The 25075-nt window shown below is 41.4% G+C and overlaps 3 protein-coding genes across 3 annotated transcripts; 1 reads left to right on the top strand and 2 right to left on the bottom strand.

Moving 5' to 3' along the window:
• Window positions 1-622: 622 nt before the first annotated feature.
• On the bottom strand, window positions 623-8330 carry cenpt (centromere protein T). Its single transcript, XM_027151935.2, has 13 exons — window positions 8122-8330; window positions 6874-6985; window positions 6650-6794; window positions 6478-6571; window positions 5972-6108; window positions 5641-5716; window positions 4655-4806; window positions 2508-3173; window positions 1694-2305; window positions 1514-1613; window positions 1279-1431; window positions 1088-1192; window positions 623-1000 (listed from the first exon to the last, which is right to left on the bottom strand). The coding sequence occupies exons 1-13, from the start codon at window positions 8211-8213 to the stop codon at window positions 871-873; spliced, it is 2574 nt and encodes an 857-aa protein (XP_027007736.2). The 5' UTR covers window positions 8214-8330; the 3' UTR covers window positions 623-870.
• Window positions 8331-9137: 807 nt separating this feature from the next.
• Window positions 9138-11463, top strand: thap11 (THAP domain containing 11). The gene has a single exon (XM_027152005.2). The coding sequence runs from the start codon at window positions 9276-9278 to the stop codon at window positions 10086-10088; it is 813 nt and encodes a 270-aa protein (XP_027007806.1). The 5' UTR covers window positions 9138-9275; the 3' UTR covers window positions 10089-11463.
• A 617-nt stretch (window positions 11464-12080) lies between these two features.
• cog4 (component of oligomeric golgi complex 4) lies at window positions 12081-25065 on the bottom strand. Its single transcript, XM_027152004.2, has 19 exons — window positions 24873-25065; window positions 23144-23226; window positions 22739-22853; window positions 22473-22647; window positions 21788-21981; window positions 21598-21703; window positions 21324-21481; window positions 21181-21239; window positions 20895-21028; window positions 20607-20725; window positions 20355-20521; window positions 19681-19846; window positions 16627-16689; window positions 16405-16521; window positions 15268-15360; window positions 14674-14757; window positions 14498-14599; window positions 12800-12928; window positions 12081-12677 (listed from the first exon to the last, which is right to left on the bottom strand). Exons 1-19 carry the CDS (start codon window positions 25005-25007, stop codon window positions 12543-12545), a joined length of 2334 nt encoding a protein of 777 aa, XP_027007805.1. The 5' UTR covers window positions 25008-25065; the 3' UTR covers window positions 12081-12542.
• Window positions 25066-25075: the final 10 nt, after the last annotated feature.

Raw genomic sequence — 25075 nt, 5'->3', positions numbered from 1 at the left:
TCTACCCTGTCCATTAGCAGCGGCTTAAACAGAGGATCTTGTCAAAATATGACTTTGAAAGTTCACACTTGATTGAAAATAAAAAATAATAATAATAAAAAAAGGCCAATTGCAATACATTTATATTTCTTTTCTACGCAGCATTTTCATTGTATGCTTTAATGTGGAACATAAATAAATTGTGCATAAACCCAGTTTATTCACTTACAACTTTCAGTCATTTGCTGGACGAAGGAAGAAAAGGAATTCTGAAGATCTAAATAAAAATGTAAACCTTGTTCCCTAGTTTCAGTATTATTGATAATGAACCAGGTACAGAGCAGCATTAGTGGACGTGTTGGGGTTTTAAACACCTCAGCATGACTGAGGAGTTGCCCCCTCGTGCTAACGTGGTGCGGTTTCCCTTCAGCGTGCACCGTGATCTTGTGTTTTTCCTCCTCCGTCACATCTGACACAAAAGGTGTAGGCTTGTATTAGAGCAGTGAATAAAAACACTGAAACGTCCAGGATAAGTGGTGGGAACGCTGTAAAACCCATTAGGGGTGCCAATACATTTGCACAACACAACAAATGTTATAGGTAGGTGGACATGATAAGTGCATTAAAAAACAAACAAACAAAGTTCACAGCGGCATATTTAAAGCTTTATTTATAATCTTCACTCGAAACAATGTACAAAGGGAACACAAAATAAGTCCATCTGCAACCTCAGCAGGTTAATAGTACTTCTAACCATTTTTGAAGAGGAAAAGAAAATAATAAATAATTCATTGGAAATAGACATTAAAGGAAAGTAAATTAGATTTATGGACAACAATGAGAGAGAGAATGAGAGAGAAAGAGAAAGAGAGAGCATACGATTTGTGTAGTTCATCTCAGTCGATCAGGCACGACTTTATTTCCGCTGGTTGCGACAGGGATGAGCAGCTTCCTGTATTCGAGTGGGAGGAACTTCTCGATCAACACATTGACTGGAGTGCTGTCTGTCACAAAGCCCTGTCTACAAAAAGCAACAGATCACTTGATCCACATGTGTATTTACTTTATATAAAAAAACCCAAGATTCAGATTTTAACAGCTAACAAACCTTCTCATGAGGAGCTCAACATCCTCGACCTCGATGGTTTTCCTCTTTGCGTGAGCTGAATACGCCTCCAGATCGTCTGCCATACGATCAAAATACCTCTTCAGACTGAGACAAGACATAGAATCAGGGACCAACTGCGAGCATTTATCAACTTTCATTTAATTGTCAAAATGTTTATCGTATCGGCTTACATGTCATTGATGACGGGATAGACGTCACCTGCAACCTTGGTTTTAGCAAAGTGTTTAAACACGCTCATGACGTAGCTCTTCGGGAGGACGCCGGCAGCAGAGGATGACTGAGGCTGACGTTTTTGGCGTGGCTTCACGACCTTTGGGGCAGGACTGAGAATATGAAACAGCGTGAGCTTTTTACAGGATCTAATCCCAAAACTTGTTTTTTGATTGAACATTATGAATCAGTTACCCAGCATTCAAAGCTTTGAGGTTGGCGGGTGTGGCCAGAGCACCGGGCGTAGATACCTGCTTCCTGTGCCTAATAAAACTCGGGGTTTGCATCGAGAGCTCTGTGACAATATATAAATATGTTAAAGGTAAATAAAAACAAATATATAAATAAGCGATATGTTAAAAAAAAAATTCCCACCTTCACTCCGTGCATCTTCCTCTTCATGTTGCAGCAGCTCCTCTTCTTGTTCTTCAAAATCTTCCTGTTGCTGCTCCTCCTCCTCTTCCTGTTGCTGCTCTTCCTCCACCTCCTCTTCCGGTTGCTGCTCCACCTCCACCTCCTCTTCCGGTTGCTGCTCCACCTCCACCTCCTCTTCCGGTTGCTGCTCCTCCTCCACCTCCTCTTCCGGTTGCTGCTCCACCTCCACCTCCTCTTCCGGTTGCTGCTCCTCCTCCATCTCCTCTTCCGGTTGCTGCTCCTCCTCCACCTCCTCTTCCAGTTGCTGCTCCTCCTCCACCTCCTCTTCCAGTTGCTGCTCCTCCTCTTCCTGCTCTTCCTCCTCTTCCTCTACCTCCTCAAAGTCCACAGTGGGGCTAACATGAACAGACACCACAACTTCCTCGCTCTCCACCAGGTCGAGATCCTGGATAAATTCCATGTCAGCATTCTGCACCAAACTGTCCTGCTGTGTCTCAGATGATGAAGGCTTTGTGGCGTCGACAGCGGAGGACGACGCAAGGCTGCGATTAGGTTCGTCCGCCACGCTAGCTAATTTTTCCAGCACAGTTCCAGTGGTGAAACTCTGCAGCTCTACATAAGAAACAAGAACGCCAAGTTAGACCCAAGTAATGATTAACATAAACTAATTTGTAAAAAGTAACATCTACAAGCTAAAGCTGGTTCTGTTACGAGACCGTAAACTAATAATGCTTAAACAGTGACATCACACACTGAGATAAGTAGCTCTGCCACAAAGCAGTACAACACAAATTCCCGTCTGACGATGACTCACGTTTCTCTGTGGGATCCTGATCCATCCCGAGGCTCTTCGTACCTCTGACTCTTGCCATCACTCCAGGCCTTAAGGCTCTGCCTTCAGAGCGGTACACTCGCCGCGTGATTTTCTGAGGCAGATGTGATGGCTGTTCCTCCTGAAGGCTCTCATCTTTTCTCTTGTCCATTTCTTCCAGCTGAGCTTCCGGTATCAGAGACTCCTCCTGCTCCTGCACTCGAGGCTGAAACACGCACTCCCCCATGGCCTGGGTCGGAACGAACGGGATATCCTCAGGACTCAAAGATGTGGACTCTTTCTCTTGTGATGGAGGAATCATATCCACGTCATCCTCCTCTTCCTGACACTGAGAATCCGGTTCCGGGTGTTCTGAAGGATCTGGTTGAGGTTTAGAGATGTTACTCTCACACACCTTTTCCTGATCTTGAGCGCTGTCTTGAAGTTCTTCTCCTACACCACCGTCATCTCTCTTCGTCTCATTCTTCGTAACCCCTCCATCGGTGTCTCTCGGCTCGGACTCTGGGGCCTGTGGATGGACGTAGAGCTCCGTGTTGATCATCATCAGGTCTGTGGTGAGATCTGGCACCGTGACGTTACTTAACCCCAGAGTGAACTTCTGCCAGGCAGAGTCCTGAAGAGTTCTTTCATCCTGCACTACTGTATAATCTGACAAACCAAATCAACCAAAAAGACAAAAAAGAAAGTGCATAAAATAGGTGAAAAGAATATAACGATTATGTCATTATTATGTCAAGACATTATGTCAAGACATAATAACGATTATGTCGTTATTATGTCAAGACATTATGTCAAGACATTCTCTTTTCTTTTCGACAAATAATCAGACTGACTACCTGGAAGCAGCTAAAATACAATAATATTTTTACCCAATATATAGTATAAAATTGTACAAATAAAAGATTATTTAAGAAATTCTATATTATACACGTTTTATTTAAAAAAAAAATAATGTGAAAGCATGTTATAGTTAAAAGTTTATATTAATTTATAATAATTAAAAATTGTCAAAATATATAATAGAACAAATTAGTTCTATTTTTGTTGATATTTTAAGCAATCATAAAACAAATCAGTTATAAATCTAATTAATAAATAAGTGTCATTATTATATGATAAAGTGTAAATCAGACTTTTTTTAAGAATGGTTTTTAGCCTATATTTTCCGTGGGTGCCAATAATTCTGGAGTCGGCTATATACATTTTAGTAAGTCGTGAAATCAGAACACATTTATAAATAAATGTCTCTAATGCCCCTTTTCCACCGAGGCAGTTTGAGTACTGGTTCAGAGCCTAATTTAGAACCAGTTCTTTCTGTTTCGACAGCCAAAGCACCGGCTCTGAACCAGGAAAAGAGGTTCTTAAGTAGCACCAAAACGTTGCTGGTCTAGACTTAAGAACTGCTTGCGTCACGAGCTGTGGGCGGGGCTACTGTTAGTGCCTTTGATAATGCACCTTAAGTATACTAATGTTTAATACACTTTTACTTTACCGCAACATGATCAATTATCAGCACACATGATAGTAGGTAGCTACATGCTAAGGCAAACTAATGACAAAATAATGTTATGTACTTTCTCAATTACAACCTCTGATAATACAGATTACAGAGCTGCACGTACATGTTGGATTCGCCGCGTTTGGGTGTTAATGTAGGTTCACAAAGTCATGAGCATTAACAGTAAAGCAACATTGTTGTAGCATGTTGTTGCGTTTGTGTTTGTCGCTGCTGCGCTAATGTTGCTGCGCTGGGTAACGTGAGACGTATACAGTGACGTCAGACTCGGCTCTGTGATGCTCTCTAGCCAGTGGAAAGGCAAACCGGTTCTTAGAAGGTTCGCCAGTGGAACCACCTTTGAACCAGCACCAGCTCTGATCCAGCAACCGGTTCTTTCCGGTGGTAAAGAGGCATAAAGAAATCTTCACATATTGATGAGACACATTTTTGTTTTAAATATCATTGGAGTCTGTGTAGGAATCTTTGTGAATGAGCTGTTGCTATAAAAACGATAATGTAGTAGAGCAGAGCATTAATTCTGTGATGTGCAGCCCTATTGTCAACGCTGTCATAGAGAATGAATCAACATTTTTTGACCAATCAGAGGTCGTGAATGAGGTCAGTGCAGCACCTTTGTCGTTCTGTCTCTCTAAACGTTTCTGAACAGCTTCGTCAAAGGCATTTACAGAAAGCTGCTTCCGTCGTCCGGCCGCTTTTCGCTTCAGACCCCCTCTCTCGGACTGAAGGCTCACGAACGGAGTCTTTAAGGTGAGGCTGAGGACGCTGAGACAAAGACAAAACAATATGGGTGCATGGAAAAAAGCGAAAAGGAAATCGATTAAGATTCAGCTAAATGCTAGGAATCGTTTGTGTGTGAAGACAGGAAATAAAACTATATATATATATATATATATATATATATATATATATATATATATATATATATATATATATAATTATTATTATATAAAATTATTATTAATATTATATAATATTATAATATAAAATTTTTATTTATTTATATTATTAAAAATTAAAATAGAAATTTTAAAAACTCTAAAAAAAAAAAAAAGTCATTGAACAGCCCTAGTCTTGAACCTGTGGCTTTTATTTTGTTATAAAATAACCACAATAAAATTTCTGCTTTTGTTTATCAATTTATCAAAAAATGTTTGCTAAACACAAGTTTAGACCTAAATACTCTGAATAATTATAAGCATAAAAATAATCAGACTGACAAAAATAAGAACGTAATTTGTTGACATTTTCTTGTGAAATTACTAAAAGTGAATATAATCACATCTCCATAGCAGTAAACACAAGCAGCTCGATTTGTCTTCGATTGTGAAATAATTATTATCTGTTTCAGCACAACAGATGCACAAAGACAAAAAATCAAGACAGAAGAATCACTTGTGAAGACAAAAAATAAAAGTACTAAAATTGTCAGATGACCACAGAGTTAATCAGATGCTCTAAGCGTAACAAAAAGAAATCTCGGGTAGTAGAAACTGTTAGAGATTACAGATTAATTACCCACTACCCTGTGTAAAAAAAAAAAAATAATAAAAAAAAAAAGCCCTGAGTGACAGATTAAAATCTGCCAGAATGGTTTACCTTTTGGAGCCAGCAGAGAGATCCTGCTCCTTAGTGACATCCGAATTCTCCTGTGAGACCTCCATCTCTTCTTCACCTGAAGTAAAATAGCATCCATTTGTTTACTGTTTAGTCTTCTGCACTGATGTCATTTCCTCCTGCTGCTGTAAATCAGTCTAATTTACTGCTTCTGTGTTATGATTAAAACTGTATTAAACTTAAATACACAGAACGGTTAGTAATCAAATCACGACACTGATCAGATCCCGGAAATTAATAGTCTTATAAATCTCATCCTGGATCTTTCTGTATGAAACTGAACAGAAGTTAACGATGTTCCATGATACAGAACCTGATGGCTGGTCCTGCTGTTTCTCGAAAATAGAGACGTTAAAAGTGGGCGGCGGCCTCCTGCGCCTCAACCCCTGGATCATGTGAGTCAGCGGCTCTGTGGCTAAACCAGGCAGTTCGAGTCCTGACATGCCATCACTGACACACACACACACACACATATAAAAAACAAAACCCAAAACATAGTCTTAAAATTAGTCCAAAACATTAATAGACTTTAAAGGGTTCAACAGGAACTATTTTTTAAGCTATGTCCTCAGCGGTGATGCACTAAAATTGTGGTTAAGTAAATTAATTTCTGGTTCGTAAAGTTGCGCCTTGTGTCAGCCGTTTTATATATTCGACAGGCTGAAACACTGAGGGTGAGGTCTTGTGACGGAGTGGACACCTAACCCAGAATTGACTAATCTTAATTAATTACCATTAAAGAGTCTTAGTGTTTATTTAACACAGGAATGTGCTTTACAAGTATTATAAGTATTATACGTAGATGATAGACACGCTCACCTGTGTCTGTTGCTATGGATACTGGCCTCTTCAATGTGCTGAACTGCTTCAGGTACAGCGGTTTGACCAGACAGCAGCAGAGACGCCTCAGATTCTGAAAAGCACAACAAAATTCAGGAGGAGTTTGCCAAGCACATGTGACATCCGAGCAAAGCGCCTCTTCTGCACTCACCGGTCTGGATAATGCCCCTGAGCAGCCCGCGAGGTGTGACGTCATCGTCGTACAGCGCAGGAGAGGGAAGCACTGCCGGTGTCCTCAGCGTCTTGCCCTCAGACCTTGCACGTTTACTGGGTGGGAGAGGAGACTGAGCAGCGGTCTGGACAAAGAGGAGATTTCAATGTAATCTCCTAGAACAGTCAAACCGCGTAAACATACATCCAAAAAATGAGGCGTACCTCATGGAGCTTCTGCTTGAGCTTATGACGAAGAGCGAGGTGAGGCGTCTCAGGAGTGTTCCTCAGCCTGGAGCTCCTCCGTGCACGTGACAGTTGCTGATCATGAGACATGCTAAAAGACAATAAGATCCATTAACTACATAAAAAAATATTTCTTGCAAATAAAAATAAAATCCATGTTAAACAATGTTATTGTGTGTATTGTAATAGGAGTAAGTATATACAGTTTACATAATAGTAATTACTTTCTCCTTTTCAGTGTTTAGAGAAGTTTGTGCGGTCTGAATAAAATGGCCCATGTTGAATTTTATTATTATTACAGCACATACAAGATAATATTGTATGTAATGATTGCTTGGTTCCATACAATGCTCCTGCAGCAACACTTGTGCGTGGGCATGTTGCCCATCTCTCAGGGCAAGAGGCAAGTCTACTATAAGACTCTTTTCTGGCACTGAGTCACTGGATATTTTCAAACGACGGTTGAAGATCTACTTATTCATGAAACACTTCAACTAACACTTTCTTCCCTGTTTGTTGTATTTAACAAACAACAACAACAACAACAACAAAAAGAAAAACCTTTGAACAGTAGTCTCATGGTATCTTAAGTCTGTAACCTAGTGAACCAGAGTGAAAGTATTAAATGATAAGAGACTTAAAAGCCAAATGCTGTGAAAGTAATTGGTAAAACTTTAATACTGAAATACTGAAAAGAATGAAACGGTTCAAAAGTTTACATCCCCTTTTCTGGGTCTGATGTACTTTTGAGTCTCATACATATATTCAATTCAATTCAGTTCAAGTTTATTTCTATAGCGCTTTTTACAATTGACATTGTCTCAAAGCAGCTTTACAGAACATAAACATAGAACAAAATGTTAATATAAAGAATAATATAAAGGACAAGATTCAAGATTATTATTAGATATATTTAAATGTGTTTGTATTTATCCCCAATGAGCAATTCTGAGGTGACTCAGGTGAGACTGTGGGGAGGAAAAACTCCCTTGAAGGTAAAGGAAGAAACCTTGAGAGGAACCAGACTCAAAGGAGAACCTCATCCTCATCAGGGTGACACTGCAGGGTGTGATTATAAATATACAGTCTGACAAATGTTGTATTGATGTAAAAGACCACAGACCCATCTAGAGAATACATAAAGAAATCATTCTAACAAACAAACATACAGCGATGCTAAGCTAAGTGCTAAGCTAATTAGCATAAATAACAGTGCAGTAGAATCACCTTCTGGTGACCGGAGACCGCTGTGTTTCAGTGTGCAGGACATTTCTGAGTAAAATTCGTGCAGACACTTCATCCTCTTCCACGGAGTCCATCTGAGATTTTGCTCCAATGTTTATTAAAGTTTGTTTATAAACTATCGCCTCAAAGCCTTTTAACGGCAACACTAGATTCAAATAAAGCCCGCGCGTGCCTCGGGATGTGTAGTTTTGATTTCCTCTTCCGGGGGACTAAGCTAAACTTTAAAATAATAATAATACTAAAAAATAAATACATAAAAATTATAATATATATTATTAATTAGACTACACTAACACGCGTAAATCAAAGGAAAGTTTCGTATTTTTACAGTTTGATTAGTTATTTATTTGTTTGTTTGTCCGTTTTTGAAAAGTGCCCATCGCTTGTCCTTTACTGATGCTGTATTGCGTAGTGAAGCTTTTATTAGCGTAATATTAATACTTTTTTAATATATTTATTTCTACTATTTGTTTCTTATAAACTCATAAACTTTATTTCTAGCTGAATTGCACGTTCAAAAAAATAAATAAATGCCTAAATCCTACCTAAATCTATTTAGGTTTGAGTTGCACAAAACAAACCTTTTAATATTTATTTTTATAAATATTTATGATTCCCTCTGTTTGTGAACATGATCCAGATTTTTACATTTATAAGCGTTTAAGTTTAAACAGTACATCTTTTAAATGTGTGTGTTTGTGGGTGTGTGTGAGACTTTGTGTGTGCGACTGTCTGCGTGTGTTTGTGAGTGTGTGAGTGTTGTGTGTATGTGTGTCTGTGTGTGTGTGATTCTATTGTGATCCTTCTGTACAAATGTATGCACAGAATAAATGACAGCGAAATCGTTTAGCTCTTTAGATGAGTTTTATTGTAATAATAAAAAAGATCAGTTCTTTGGCAGCTTTCTGTGTTTATCAACAGAGAAAAGTCTGGAACATGCGCATGTTGTGCGCAGACTCTTGTCTCGCTAACTCAGCTTAGGGGAAAAGCAAAACAGGAAGTCGTAAGTATTGTGGGACGTGTAGTTCCGCTTTTAGGCCGCTGCATTTTGATAACAGCGCACGAAGGAGATCAACAAAACAAAATCACCCGAAACTTGTGTGAGGTTGGTTTCAGGGGTAAAGAGCGCTGCCGCCATGCCAGGCTTTACGTGCTGCGTGCCCGGGTGTTATAATAACTCACACCGGGACCGTGAGCTCCGGTTCTACACGTTCCCCAAAGACCCGACGCAGAGGGAGATCTGGCTGAAGAACATCTCCAGGGCCGGAGTGAGCGGCTGCTTCAGCACCTTCCAGCCCACCACAGGACACCGTGTGTGCAGCGTGCACTTTCCCGGGGGCAGGAAGACCTACACCATTCGGGTCCCGACGCTCTTCCCGTTACGCGGAGTGAACGAGAGAAGAAGTCGGCGCGGCAGGGGCAGGAAGGTGTATGCGTCTGCGTCTGCGCATGTGTCTGCGTCGGCACCAATTCTTACCAGCGTCGGCGCGATCCACAGTGAAGCAGTACAGGGCATTGAGCCCGATTTCGTAGTGCAGATCGGACAGAACGGGCAGTACGTCTCACCCGTCACCACCGTATCATCATCATCATCAGCATCAGCATCATCGTCATCGTCATCTTCATCCTCACTAGCAGCAGACGGATCGGCGCTGAAGACCGAGGAGAACACTGAAGTGTTGGTGACTGTGTTACCGGATCAACCCGGTCCGCTCCTGGCGCTGTACGGAGAGGAGCACTCGTACTCCCTGACCAACGGCACGACGTCGGCTGAGCTCCTGAGGAAACTCAACGAGCAGCGAGACATCATCGCTCTCATGGAGGTGAAGATGAAGGAGATGAAGAACACCGTCCGACAGCTGCGTATTAACGAAGCGCGTCTGCAGGAGGAGCTCCGGGAGCGCGACCGCGTGCTGTGCAGCATCGGTGCGGTTCGGAAGAAAGTCTGACACACAAATAAACAGAACAGAACCATGTTTTGGGGGGTTCTTCATATTTGTCTAGATTTGTTTTGAATTTTCAGTGTTTCCCTAAAAAAAAAGGAAAAAAAAAGGATTGAGTGATGAGTCAAAAAAGCTGATATATGGTGTTTTCACAACGTTATGTTTGGCTTTGACAAACATCTCAGACTTCTATGAAACATCAGTGGAGTGATGAGAGAGGAAGGTCATTTTCATCCTGACCGGTCCCCATACATGCACTGGTATGCAAATGAGAACACGCCTCCAGTGCCCCTAAAATCAACATGAACAGACAAATGTTCATGACATTTTCATAAAATATGGAACAGGGAGGAATTCAAAGGGTACAAAATGGAATCGAGTCTTTCGGTATGGAGTGATAAAAGCTCTGACACGGATACGTCACCGCTTTTTTTTGGGAATATACCGCAATGTCAATATCATATCACCCCATCACTCAGCCCTCTTGGGTACTGTACCCTGTCTCTGAGTCGGTACTGCCAAGTACACTGTTCTTTTAGTGTGTTTTTGGTTTAAGGTAAATTATGGTCAATTTATGACCACATTTTTGGTTGAAAAATACAGACTAAAAGATGATGAACCAAATTCCCGAGTTCAGAGATGCACTGACCTTCTATCTTCATATCAGAGATTCAGTACCGGTCCGATACCGATATCTGATGCTGTCTCTGTCTCTGTCTCATGGTGACTAAAATGGCTCTGAAAGTCTAAATCAATATGAGCTATGAATATGTATGTTTATGCAAATTCTGGACGTGTCTTCATTCATGATCTCCTGATATTCATAACAGTATAATACGATTTGGCTCATAAGAGTTAATTAAGTCACCCAGATAGCTAATGAGTCACACATACTAAATTTCAGGGTCGGTCTTTATTTCCGTGGTGATTCTGTTACTGGTTTAACAGCAGACGAACCTGTGGAAAGATGACGCTGAGATTTCACCGTAAGCATCGTGTAGCCTAATAAATACGATACTACGTTTTGTTTAGAACGGACTGAAGTCGGCAACCGACGACGTTCTTTTTATCCGCTCAATCCTTTTCTTAGTTTGTATCAACTTTTCCCAGCGTATTTAAAATCGTTGTAGTCTTCACTCCCATTGACTTCATTATTCTGTATTTAACATCCTGTTTGCCATCAGATTTTGATACGAGTGGAACGTCTGAGGATTCGATCCAAATCCGTGAACCTTCACCATTTGTTCAAATGAATTCGTAAAGATTTCAAATTCAGATCTATTTTTTTTTGGATGTAGTGATCCTGTAATATTTTCAGGCGCTTGTGTTATTCCTATTAAAATATTTGTTTTTATTTTTATTAAATTCTTGCAAAACCTGACTTTTTTGCCTGATACACACTGCATCATCTGCATCGCTGCTTATAGACACACATTTTATTCCATCACATCTATGAAATATGATTTTATTGTCAAATCTCATTTTCATTTCATCACCTGTAAAGTGTCACGTTCCTGACACAGCTCATTTGCATTTTGCAACGCCCACAAAACTCCATAAAAGGTAAAGAGCGCAGACAGCTGGAAGCATAAAATGAGTGCTCAGAGGCAAGGCTAAAAAAACCTCACTTCTCTGCCAATAAAATATTTTGCTAATATATAATATTAATAATGAATGAGCACTAAAATTACACGCCACCCTTTTCTGTCATTATTGAATTAATTTGTCTTAATTTATGTTTGTGTTGGCTCAATTTTGTTTTCTTATTAAAGCCAATAAAATGAAATATTTTTTTTTTAACGTTCTACATGTTCTTGATGTATCGAGTGACCTCCCATGAGGATGTGCTTCTGATCAAGACTCTTTAGCTCTTCTATTATTAGTGACTCTGGATACGGACATCTGCTAAAACACCACAGATATAAAAGTACAGTAATTCATGCAGATGAAGTCCATCGTGTCCAGGATTATATTCAGTAAACTTACACACACTCAGGATCAGGAGTACGACAGGAAAACTGTCCAATTTCTGGAATTTTATTATTTGTTAAAAACACTCGTAAACCTACAAATAATTACATTTAAATCTAGCATTATAATGAGAACATGAAAGCAAGCTTCATAAATGTAAAACTTGTTTTTTTATCACATCCACAAGATCTTCGTGCTACTAAAACTCATTATAGCCTAAAAAATAGGTATAAATGCAGTTTACTCCCTGTTAAAACGAATATGTGTTTTCTTTCTTTTTTGTTAAATTATATAGGTTCTGAGGATTTGAGTGACGTTTCTGTGCATTAAAATAAAAAGATGAACAGATACAGAACTCTTTTAAATGAATGTAACATTTATTATCAAGCTATAATACAAAAAAAAAAAACCCTACTCTTTTCACCCTTTTTTTTATTTATTACAGTCATAAATAACTAAAAATGATCCAGTAAGATATAGTGTTGTTTTTTAAAGGCGGAGTCTTTTGATGTCCTCGCTGCGAAAGTCCACTCTGAGCGCCAGGACCTGTCGAACCTCAGCTGGAGTCAGACGCCATGTCAGTGGCCCCGAGTTCGGGCCCCAATAATCCAGGATCTCAGACACCTGAAATGAGACGAAGGGAACAAAACCTTAGATCCTTGGACAGAATCAGCTGATCTACAGATCAGGATATTCTGATCCACATAAAACAATGCTGTAAATGCTGATTTTACACAGATACGAACCCTCTCCAGGTTGAGGATCGTTCCAATCTGAGTGAGGCGAGCAAATTTGTCCCGTATCGTCCACGAGGTGACAGACGAGAGATAAGCGACCAGCGAACGCAACTCCTTATCAAACTGCAGACCGCCCAACTGTGTGAGAGAGAGAAAGAGAGAGAGACAGAAGAAAAGAGCAACAGAAAGACAGAGAGGAAGAGAGAGAGGATTGAAAGAAAAATAGGTGAGAGACAGAGGGCAGAGACAGAGAACAGAAACAGCATTAAAGTGATACTCCAGTGACCGAGGACGTCCCGTTTAATAATAAGTTTTGTCCTCGATTCCTCGTGATGTCCTCAGATGGAGGAACAGATATGTAATAAAACTAAAGGTGGTGTGATTTTCAGCAGTGTTGTAATGTAACAAAGTACAAATACATCGTTACTGTACTTAAGTAGAAATGTCACGTATCTGTACTTTACTTCGCTATTTAAATTTGTGTTAACTTTCACTTTTACTCCACAACATTTCCTAGATAAAATGTACACTTTTACTCCGATATATTTCCACTAAGCGTCTTCGTTACTCTTTACTACAAAATAAAATCAGAAGAAATGTGTGCGACTGCAATAAGGGAGGTTTGGCGAATCACTGCTACTAGATTGCATTACGTACGTCCGCACGCTCTACGGAGCAGCACAGGTACGTGCAGCGTACAAAAGCAGTGAACTGCAAAAGCAGTGAAATGTCACTATTCTTATTACCAGAGTTGATAGCACAAACAAAATATTAATGCAAACAATCCATTCAATACTAAATAAAAATAACATTTATTGATTTAATACAACATTTGTCTGACTGTATATTACAATCACACCCCCAGTGTCACCCATATGAGGATGAGGTCCCCCTTGAGTCCGGTTCCTCTCAAGGTTTCTTTCTTTACCAATGTAAGGGAGTTTTTCCTTGCCACTGCTGCCTGAGTCACCTCAGACTTGCTCATAGGGGAATAAATACATACACACTGTGAACTATATACAACTAATAATAATCTAGAATTTTTATTCTGTTAATTCTTATTTCTTTTATTATTCGTTAATTCCTTTATCATTAATTATGTTTACCTTCTGCTCTGTGTTTATGTTCTGTAAAGCTGCTTTGTGACAATGTCTATTGTAAAAAGCGCTATACAAATAAACTTGAATTGAATTGATTCGGTCTTTGTCTTGTAAATATTTGTTTATTAATGACTGCATTCATTGGACACACTGTTTGTAGAGAATGCACACATACATGAACTGATTTGATTTAAAGACTGGCATCATTACATCATGCATAAAATATTGGTGTGCACTTTTGCCATTTAATAATACCATAACATTTGGCTTACTATGTTAGTCATATAATATAAAACTCTTCTTGTTTTAAATTCTCACTGGGCTAAAACCCCCTAAAGATGAAACCCTAGAACCGCCCCTGCTCTTACGCCTACCGAAAATCACTGAAATTTTACTTTTACCTCAAATACTTAAGTACATTAAATATCAGAAAATGACTTTTGATACTTAAGTGCAGTAAATAAATACTTTAAGACTTTTATTTGAGTAATATTCTAAAAGGTGACCTTCACTTCTACCAAAGTCTTTTTCTAGTACGATACTCGTACTTTTACTCAAGTATTGCTTTCTAATGCTTTATACAACACTGATTTTCAGAGCCTCTCACCCTGCTGAAGCTGCATTTAAAGACGGTCTTCTCCAGCTCCATGGCAATCAGGCTGGTCATCAGGCTGGTGAGCATGTCGTAGATGACGGGAGACAAGCCGACCTGAGGACACACCTTCTGTCAGACATCATGTCACGGTGAACATCCACAATGAAGAAGTGAGCGATATTCTTTACCTTAAACTCAGCCATGAGCTGCTCTAGCTGCACAACCAGCTGCTGAACCCACGGATCGTTCGCCTCGTACTCGCTAAACTCCTCCTTAGATCAGAAACAAACTGACTGATCAGAATGTGTTCTGCAGCTTCACATCACGGCTTTATAAACAATGATAATCAAAAACTTGAAATCGATGATCTGTCAGGAGAAACGTATCTATTATATCTATGGAAGGAGTCTCCAGTGTGAGCTCTGTGTATTAGAGTCAGACGTGATGCTGGAACTTGAAGTTCTCCACATCTTCAGGACAGACGAGTTTACACGTCTGTGTGTTTCTCAGTAACATGGAGAACATTTTTTTTTTTTTAGTTTTATTAACTTGAATAGAGAGAATAAAGTCTCTCAAAGTCTGGTGAGGAAACACTATTTATAGCTGAGAGAAGAGAAGAAACAACAGGAACTCATTTGTTCCACAGACCTGTCTTATATTATGTCTTTACCAAATAAAAATGTAGCTTGACTTTTTTTCTGTGGTACAAGAGAAATAAAACACTTGGGGATGCATAAGGTGGGAAACAGTGACAGCTTCATCATTCCCAATATATTTCTCACCTCTTCGATGTTGTGTGAAATAGACAGGAAGCTGCTGATCCACGGCTTCACCTGTGGTCTGATAGCTGTGTTATTAAGCTCCTGAAGACCCTCCTACACACACACACACACACACACACACACACACACACACACACACACACACACACAATTGATACAAAATCATAGGTCATATAAAAATGTTTCAGTTAAAACTGAGACAATGGAAAGTTTTTAAAACACGTTTTAATTAACTAAAAATTAATTATTGAAAGATCTTAAACACTTAAAGGTGGGGTCTCCGTCGTTTGAGAAATGCCTCAGAAAACTGAGTCGGGACGACAAACTAAACAAAATCAAAGCTAACGTCTAGCCAATGAGCAGAAAGGGGCGTGTCTTGTCGATATGGGCGGAGAGAGTGTTCAGTGCGCGTGTGTGACATTAGCAGAAAGCGGTTTTAACATCGACATGGAGGATAAAAACAAAGAAAGAAAGAGAAGAAAGACTTACGATAAGGTAAGAAGTAGGACGTGTTAATATAGGATCAGCTTTCCAGCGCTGGAGAGAACTGAAGGAGCAGGAAGTTGGCCACATATTCACAGGTTGGAGTTTCCCCGAGTCAATAACTCCTGAGCTAAACGCTGTTACTACACAAATAACACCTCTTTTCTATTGTAGTAATGTAGAGAGGCAGCTACAACCGCGTTTTGTGTAGTAACAGCTTTTAGCTCAGGAGTTATTGACTCGGGAAACTCCGACCTGTGAATATGTGGCCGACTTTACTTAAGACGCCGAGGCGCTTTTTTCCTTCTCGATAGGTGAGTAACATTGGTTTTGCTTTGTTACACAGAACTAATATATGCCTTTGTCCTTTACATCATTATGCTTGTGTGGCAGTTTTGCTTGTTTGTTTATCTGCAATCGCATTGTTCTTCCCTTCAGCTATGATAAAGACACATTTCTTTCTGATAGTCGCCTGGGTTACGTATGTATGTGTGGGCGGAGCTATCGATACAGAGGTGGGACCCATTTGGGTTAGGGGCGTGTTTGTTTTGGTGATTTCAAATGTCAACATTGGCTTTCAAGCAATGGAGACCCCACCTTTAACATATGGATATTTTTGTCTAAACTGAAATACACATGTTCCAGTTCTCTGACCTGGAGGAGATCCTTGAGCTTGCTGGATGTGTTCAACAAGTCGGACAGACAGCTGTCTATCTTCGCCTGAGCTTGTTCTGAACCGGCTACCTGACTGAACAACTTGGCACAGTCACTCTAAACAACAAAGGGGGAAAAATGAATAAGTGAGAGAGAGGGCACAGGTTTATAAAGAACAATGCTGCCAGATTACAGATGATCAGTTCACAAAAACAATCAGACCTCCAGGTTCTTTTTCAGAGTGCTGATGTTCTCGCTGCAGACCTGCACATTATTCAGAGTCACCTGGAAGAAAAGGTGGAGAACGTTTAAAACAAGCACTGGGCATGGCACGGCTCGGTCACGCGATTTTTCACCACCACGTGAGCCATAGTGCAGAACAATAATTGGTCAACACACATATACACACACATACATACATACCCACACACACAAACAAACAAATTCGATCAATGGCTAAACTCACATCTCTACCAACTTCAAAGACCTGACTGCTTCCAGTGAGTCAAGTCATTTGACACAGAACACAAAGACTCTTTTCAGTGAGTCAGATCAATCGACTCAGCTCGACAAAACGAATTGGCCCAGATTTTTCTAGTGATTCAAATAATTGAGCTGACACTTTATATTCCAACTAGGGATGCAACAATACAGTTCAATACATACCTCGGTTTTTTAACCACGGTTTTCGGTTCGGTTCGGTTCTGATGGCTTAACACATAAAAGTGTTTTTTTTTTATTCTATGCTTAGGCAATAGGAACAGTAAGAGGTTAAGAAGAAACAAATAAAAACGATCTATCGCGATACTCCTTTATTTTACTTAAAAGCAAAGAAAAGTCCACTGGTTCCTAGTGTTTTGTATAATATAAACATTTTTTATATTTTTTTATATGTGAGTGACATCTCACAGCTGCTGGTAGCCCATGTACAAACCGGGGAACACATAAAATGCTAAAGTTTGAAAATAAACATACATGCGAAGTTAACGTGAAAACAAAACATGGTGGGCTTTGGTGCTATTTGGTGAAAAAAAAGTCACTAATTTTCTAACCCTCCCCAGGAGGCGGGACTCTGTGTTGATTGACACTGCTTTCTTGGCTGCTAGGCTTACAACATGCGCAAAACAACTTATCTGTGGCCCCAGCCCATCAGCTTCATTAACTGCATTCACAATATTCGGAGCGTTATCTGTGGTGACTGGGAGTAACATATTTGGCCTCCCATGTATTCACTGCGTTTGTCAACTCTTCTGAAATGAGCGCCTGTATGACTTTCATACGGGGGAAGGGTTTGGAGTACAGCGCCTTTCGTTTCCCAATCCGACATGTAGTGAACAGTTACAGTGAGGTAACTCACGGTTGCCCGCGAGGTCCAACCATCTGTGGTCAGAGCAAGGCTATGCGCTTGGGCCAATTCGTACACAATACTGTCGCATATCTTTTCATAGAGGTCGGGAATTATCTTGGTGCTGAAAAAAGTGTGAGACGGTAGTCTGTAACGTGGATCGGGTGTTTTTATAATCAGTGGTCCCCAACCCCCGTGGACCAAATGGTACCGGGCCGCCCAAGGAACATTAAATTATTTCCATTTTATTTACTGTGGTGTATTTCTCTCGGGTTTGTGCGACTTTCCATGGACGAGAGGTTAACCGGTAGCTGAGAGACGTCACCTAAAGCTGCACCAATAACGCGTATGCGCAAAATATCGTGATATCGGGCCGGGTTTAGGTGACGTCTGGAGCTGAGCGGCTGCAAGCGGCAGTGGTGTTGTAGCTTTGGTGGAGAGAGAAGGTGTGTATCGCTCTTCTCTCTGTTCACCGGTACTTTGTCATGTTTAACTGTGCTTGGTGTACGTGTATATTGTGTTTGCTCAAATTTAACCCACAAATGAGCAAAAATGAGCACGAAACAGACGTTGTTAGAAAGTTCTGGATTAAAGTCATGGCGGAATACCCTGAGATTGCCACCACAGCACTTACATCCCTATCGCCATTTCTGACATGCTATCTGTGTGAAACGGGGTTTTCTGCAGTGACAGCAAACAAAACAAAACAACGGAATAAACTGGACATAAGCAACACACTTCGGGTGTCATTGTCTCCTATTACCCCAGATGGAACCGTCTCGTTGCAAGCTCAGGGTTCTCATTGATTAAGCGTTGTAGTGAGCTAAAGGCATGTTCATTTACAATTAAATTAAAATTATTACTTTTAATTTAATTGTATAGCCGCCACCCACCCCCAGCGGGCCGTAAAATGATCAAACATTGACCGGTCCACGGCAAAAAAAAAGGTTGGGGACCACTGTATAAGATGACAAAAGCCCGTATCTCCAATCAGCAAAAACGGCTGCAAATCTTTGGCAATGAACACCCCCGCTGCCTTTGTTATTTTCATGTGTCTCTCGGAACCAGTTGGGTATGCATGCTGGAAGGATTCAGCGAGGGACTGTTGTTTTTTGGAGGACTTTATTACCTGCTCTGCTATCCTGCCTTCAGACATTGATATTGCTGGGCGTTGGTGCCGCAGATGTGCAATCATATTGGGAGTGTTTCCGTTTGAGTAGGCTACACGTGTAAAACAACGCTTGCACACAGTCATTTTTTTTGTTTACCGTTTTTTCTTCCTCGGCATTATACTCGACAGCAAAACCGAAATGTCTCCACACCACGGATTTAAAAGACGCCGGCGCCTCCTCGTACTGTAGCCTCGCTTCACCACCGCTCGCCATGTTAAAGTGTGGAATGATGGTTCGACGCCCCCTAACTTTAGAGAATAGTGATTGAACATTTACTCGTGGGGAGGAGTTTCCTCATCTCAGCTCGTAGACTTACAGGCACACACAAACAGTCAATTCGGAGAGAAATAAAAAGCACATAAATTATTTAAATGTAAAACCGAAAAAAAAAAACAAAAAACAAAAAAACAGCAATTCGCAAGCGCGTATTGAACTGTGGATGTCGTACCGAACGGCTCGATATTATATTGAGAATCGTGGCATCCCTAATTCCAACTTATATTCGGTGATTCAAGTCAATTGGTTCAGTTCATGAATAACAGGAAACTCTAAGAGAATTATAGAATAATAGATTCGACTCTCTTTTTTCAGCTACATATTAAAACATGACTCAGCGTTTGATCCGTGCCTCAGACCGATGTAGCCCCTTTCTTTTAACTGGGCTACATCGGTCTGAGGCACGGATCAAACGCTGAGGTTTCGGCTCTGATCCCTGAACGGATATTGCTTTAGGATATAATATAGGATATATTTATTCACCAGATAAGCGGTCTTGGCTTGTTCCTGACTCTCGATGCCTAGAGATTGGATTTTTCCCTGCTGTAAGCTGCTCTGCATCAGACTCACGGCGCTGGTGACACCGCGATGTAGATCCTGCAGAGTGCTGGCTGGATAACCGGCTCTCAGTTTAGTCACCAGCACCTCCCTACACACACACACACACACACACACACACACACACACACATACCCCAGATGTGAAGGCATAGCATGCAAATAAAAATTCACCATATGATCCCATGTATAGTAACAGAGCAAATTATTTGATTCAGCTTACTAAAACGATTCTTTTGATTCAAATCATTTATCTCTGCTTATTAATAAGAGCTGACTCTTTTTTTAATCTGAATCTTTTGAGTCAAATCGATCGGTTCATCGTACTAATGTGAGGCGACTCTTTTGTGGAACAGCAAAAGACAAAACTCACTTATAACGAAAGGCTAAACGAAGAGGTCGAAATCTGCAGTTCAACGTGTTTGTGTATAAATGACGTTGAATCGCTCCTTTAGAGATGGAACTACTTTTTCAGAGGGAGGAGTCAGTGGGTTGTGTGTCTCCGATGGCGTATGCAGACCCCTTTGGCGAATGTTTAAAGTAACTGGAACTGGCTTTGGGAAGATTTTCTCTCATGTCTAGAAATCAGTAGGCGTGTACCTGAAATCCGTCTCGAGTACGCTGATAGCGTGATTAATCATCGCACACACGCAGTCCGAGGTGCCGCTGGTCAGCGCTCGACTGATGCACTTCTTCACGATATAAAACACGTCGTCCACCATACTGGAGCTCAGCTGCCCCGCCTCGGCAGCATCCATAGCGACCGCCTGAATAAAACCCGTTGTTGTTTATGAATTCTACCTCACAATATAAAGACAGTGTGTTCCTTTTTTTCAGTGTATGTGTGTGTACCTTATTCACAGTCTCTCTCATGTAGTACTCCTCCATGGGGATGTAGTAACCAATCAGCTCCTGCATGATGCAACTGAGTTGGCAATCCTTCAGCAATCGCTCTAAACACTGCTGATGCTCTGTAAAAACGCCAGAATTTCAACACATAAATTAAACTGTTATTCTCACTTGTGGTTAGATGTGCTGTCGATTATACAGGCCAAGGGTAGAGGGGTGCCAATATTTTGTTCTGGGATACAGTGTGCTGTGTTGTAGGTGAATCTATACAAGTCTACATGAGTTCGCTACCTCGGATTACGGACTCTGCTGCGGTCGCGTCTGCGACTTCAAAATCTGCCGTAATGCGGCGCTTCAGGAAGCGCAGGTACAGTTCAGCTCTCGAGTTCATCATGGTGACCTCACATAACACGGGGTCAAGCTCTCTACACACACACACACACACACACACACACACACACACACACACACACACACCATGAGTTTTGCATATCTTAGGATACTACAAGCTTTACAGAATTGTCTTAGAAGTCAACAATCCATTACACACATTTTCCGATGTACACAATTAAAGTACCTCGGCTCGATCTTGTCCGTAGACGTGCCCCTCATCATGCTGCTCTGAACAACCTGGAACTACAGAAACATTCCAACGTCACATACACACACTTGGACACACGTACACCAAGGGAAAAAAACCTGAACACAGGAAACACACACTTTGTTGTGATAGCCTCTCTGCTGGATGAACTTCTCCACCACTTTCTGCGCCAGTGTGTCACACTCTTTCTGAAGGTGCGTGAGGAGTGTGTAGAGTCTTCCCGGGCCGTAGTAGGTCTCCACTATGGGTTGGTGCGTCTCCACGATCCGAGCAATACCTGACACACACACATTAAGCACACATGATGCACAATCCATGCCAAGTTCTTTCACTTTAAAAAAAAAAAAAGTGATTAGAGAGTGAGAGTGTGTGTGGTTTGTGGTGTGTTTTTACCCTCCAACAGTAGTGTGAGTGTGTCAGCGAAGATCAGCGGCGCACGACGGTCACTGACGTCAGATCCTACAGCCAGGAGCAGGTTCTCCTCCGCTTTACTCGCCAACTGAGTGAGGAGCGAAAGAGAACTTTTTTATGAGATCGGATACAACATCAACACCATGTAGTTTTTAAACACACACACACACACCTGACTGCAGAGGTACTGAGCAAACTGTGCAAGTCCCTGCTCATGAAGGCCCAGCAGAGGGAGGATTTTAAAGAAGCGTTCAACCTGAGGCAGGTCGCCCGTGGCAACTGCTTCCTCTAGTCGCTTAGTAACCAGAGCTTTCAAACTAAGCTCCGCCTCCTGCAGTAGAGCGAGACTGGCATCGACTGCGGTGCCTGCAGAGCGAAACAGGAAATAGCTAAAACTCAGTTCATGTGTACATCAGCACAGCTTTAACATCACAAACGTTGTTGGTAAAATTACGACTGTGTATTTAATAAAATCTCTCATTCTATTACCTCTAAAATCTAACGCTACGTCTAACATGCTAACGCTGTGTGTTTTTAACATTTTATATTAGGAAACAAACTCTTTAGATCGACAGGATGCGCAGAGTGTAAGTGAACATCCGTGTCAGGAAAAATGCTAGCGTTAAAAACCGTTTATCATTTACAATTAGGCTGTTTGGCAGTCACCTTTATCCTTTTTTAGTTGTATTTTATACAGCTGATTAACTGAGGGTTTAGGGCCTTGCTCAGGGGCCCAACAGTGCCAGCTTAGTGAACAGGGGATTTGAACTCACATCCATTTGATTGGTAGTCCAACACCTTAACCACTAGGTTACCACATCCCAATTTATTGATTTATCATCAGTTAAAGGACTCACTCTCTCCACCCTGCCTGCTCAGCTCGATCACCGATTGGTCGAGAGACAGGTAGCGGTGGATGTGGGCGGCGGCCTGTTCGTAGTCCTGATTGCGGAGAGCTGTCTGAACGCCGTCTGTGCAGAACTTTAAATCCAGAATATCGTCAGCACGTTGGATCGCCTGGTAGAGCCTTTTCTGAAAGGACCAAACACCTGCTGTCAGTTGCTTCTAGGAGTGTAGCCTGGGTGCAGGAGTGTGTGAGCGTTTGTTTGTGTGTGTGTGTAACCTTAGTGAGGTCCAACTGTCTGACTTTACTGCTGACGTTCTCCGCCAGGCTGCAGGTGAAGTTGATCATCCCGGATAACTGTGTGGCATCTCCTTCAATCAGCTGCAGGTTGGGCCTTAACACACACACACACACACACACACACACACACACACACACACACACACACCTTAAACTCATGCAGGATGTGAGCGGTTCTAAACAATGCATACTCTGCTTTGATTTGTGTGTTGTTTTTATTTTTGTATTGATATTCTGTAACTACATTATACACTCTATATAATACTAATGAGAAACATGTATAACACGAGAGTTCAAAAGAACTGTGACATTCATGTTTAATTCTGTTTGTAAAAGCAATGCCACAGGTCAATTAATGCCCCACTTCCAAACCCACACACTCACCCGATCCTCTGTAGAGCGAGCATCTTAGTTTCAATGCTGCTCTGTTGTCCAGAAAGAACCTGCAACTCCTTCTGCACCTCCACCTGCAGAACCGACCACATCACACGGTTTAAACACAATCACTTACAAGGTGTCTAAAAGGTCCCGTTGTAAACAAAAAGCCCGAAAACACAGAGACAGAAAATACGGAATGATATAACGTTATGTCAGGAGGGATATTTGCAGAGCCCATTTCAATACAAAGCAGGATCATGAACTGTATGGACCGACACTAAATACACACACTTTCATTATACATCCATCAAACTGTTTACATGCTGTCTCACATTTCAGTCGTTGCTATTTTGCACAATCCTTTACATTATCCCAGGTAACTGCTGCTATAATACTAATGTGTTCATTCCAGTATTTCTGCACACGGCACAGCACTCCAGCTGAACATACAGTATTTACACTGGTCGGTGTCTTTTGTGTATTGTCTTGTACTTTTTTTTTGCACTGTCTTTTTGTCCTGCACCGTTTCAGTGTCTTTTTTTGTCCTGCACTGTCTTATTGTCTTGCACTGTCTCATTGTCTTTTGTCCTGCACTGTCCTAGTCCTTAGCCCTGTATTTGTTTCATGTAGCACCATGATCCTAGATAAACGTTGTCTCATGTCATATGCTATATATGGTTGAAATGACAGTAAAAGCTACTTGACTTGACTAAAGTAAGATTACTTTATTGAGACACGATCAATTACAGCCTGATACTCAGAGCTCGGATTGGACCTTGAACTGAAGTATTAAAAGCGCAGAAAAATGCCTACTTTGGAATAAGAGTTTCTGATGTTAAGCTATATTTATGTGGGCGTGGTCAACGAAGTGATTGGATGCTGATTAAAGGGGCGTGTCGTGTGAAGTGACTGACAGCCGAACTGAGAACAAGTTTTATTATTAGACAGCTTTAAAAGTACATGTTTTAAAGTCTTGTTTATCTTTAATATGTTGTAAAATGATGTTTTGTTTTATAGAATGATTAATAGTATGTATTATGACACGCCATTAATCAGATGAAGGAGCAACGCTAACGCAGCACTAGCCACAACGCTAACGCAGCACTAGCCACAACGCTAACGCAGCACTAGCCACAACGCTAACGTAGCACTAGCCACAACGCTAACGTAGCACTAGCCACAACGCTAACGTAGCACTAGCCACAACGCTAACGTAGCACTAGCCACAACGCTAACGTAGCACTAGCCACAACGCTAACGTAGCACTAGCCACAACGCTAACGTAGCACTAGCCACAACGCTAACGTAGCACTAGCCACAACGCTAACGTAGCACTAGCCACAACGCTAACGTAGCACTAGCCACAACGCTAACGTAGCACTAGCCACAACGCTAACGTAGCACTAGCCACAACGCTAACGTAGCACTAGCCACAACGCTAACGTAGCACTAGCCACAACGCTAACGTAGCACTAGCCACAACGCTAACGCAGAACTAGCCATAACGCTAACGCAGCACTAGCCACAACGCTAACGCAGCGCTAGCCACAACGCTAACGCAGCGCTAGCCACAACGCTAACGCAGCGCTAGCCACAACGCTAACGCAGCACTAGCCACAACGCTAACGTAGCACTAGCCACAACGCTAACGTAGCACTAGCCACAACGCTAACGTAGCACTAGCCACAACGCTAATGTAAACACTGAGGAATAATTAGCTGAATGTAAAGTTCACCTCTTCTGCACAGAGTTGAGCATAAACCCGCTCCAGGTCTTCGAGGTCTGTGAGAGATTCGATGGTGTCGGTTCGGACGGAGGACAGAACCGAGGCGCTGGACCGCGGAACCACCGGAGAACCGACTTCATCCATCACCGGAGAGGTCCCTGTCCCACATCCACACAAACTGCGTCATTTCCTCTTCTTCTCCGTCGTCTGCC

The sequence above is a fragment of the Tachysurus fulvidraco genome, chromosome 2, assembly GCF_022655615.1.
Source record: "Tachysurus fulvidraco isolate hzauxx_2018 chromosome 2, HZAU_PFXX_2.0, whole genome shotgun sequence".
NCBI lineage: Eukaryota > Metazoa > Chordata > Actinopteri > Siluriformes > Bagridae > Tachysurus > Tachysurus fulvidraco.
Note: the sequence above shows the minus strand (reverse complement) of the source record. Positions and strands in the feature narration are given on the sequence as shown.

Coding starts and splice junctions, on each gene's coding strand:
- cenpt (XM_027151935.2), bottom strand. CDS start 8,213: ATGGACTCCGTGGAAGAGGATGAAGTGTCTGCACGAATTTTACTCAGA. Junction 4,807..5,640: donor CTCTCTGCTGGCTCCAAAAG/GTAAACCATTCT, acceptor TCTTTGTCTCAG/CGTCCTCAGCCTCACCTTAA. Junction 3,174..4,654: donor AGAGAGACAGAACGACAAAG/GTGCTGCACTGA, acceptor TTGGTTTGTCAG/ATTATACAGTAGTGCAGGAT.
- thap11 (XM_027152005.2), top strand. CDS start 9,276: ATGCCAGGCTTTACGTGCTGCGTGCCCGGGTGTTATAATAACTCACAC.
- cog4 (XM_027152004.2), bottom strand. CDS start 25,007: ATGGATGAAGTCGGTTCTCCGGTGGTTCCGCGGTCCAGCGCCTCGGTT. Junction 22,854..23,143: donor CTCGCTCTACAGAGGATCGG/GTGAGTGTGTGG, acceptor GTGTGTGTTAAG/GCCCAACCTGCAGCTGATTG. Junction 15,361..16,404: donor AGCTCAAGGATCTCCTCCAG/GTCAGAGAACTG, acceptor GTGTGTGTGTAG/GAGGGTCTTCAGGAGCTTAA.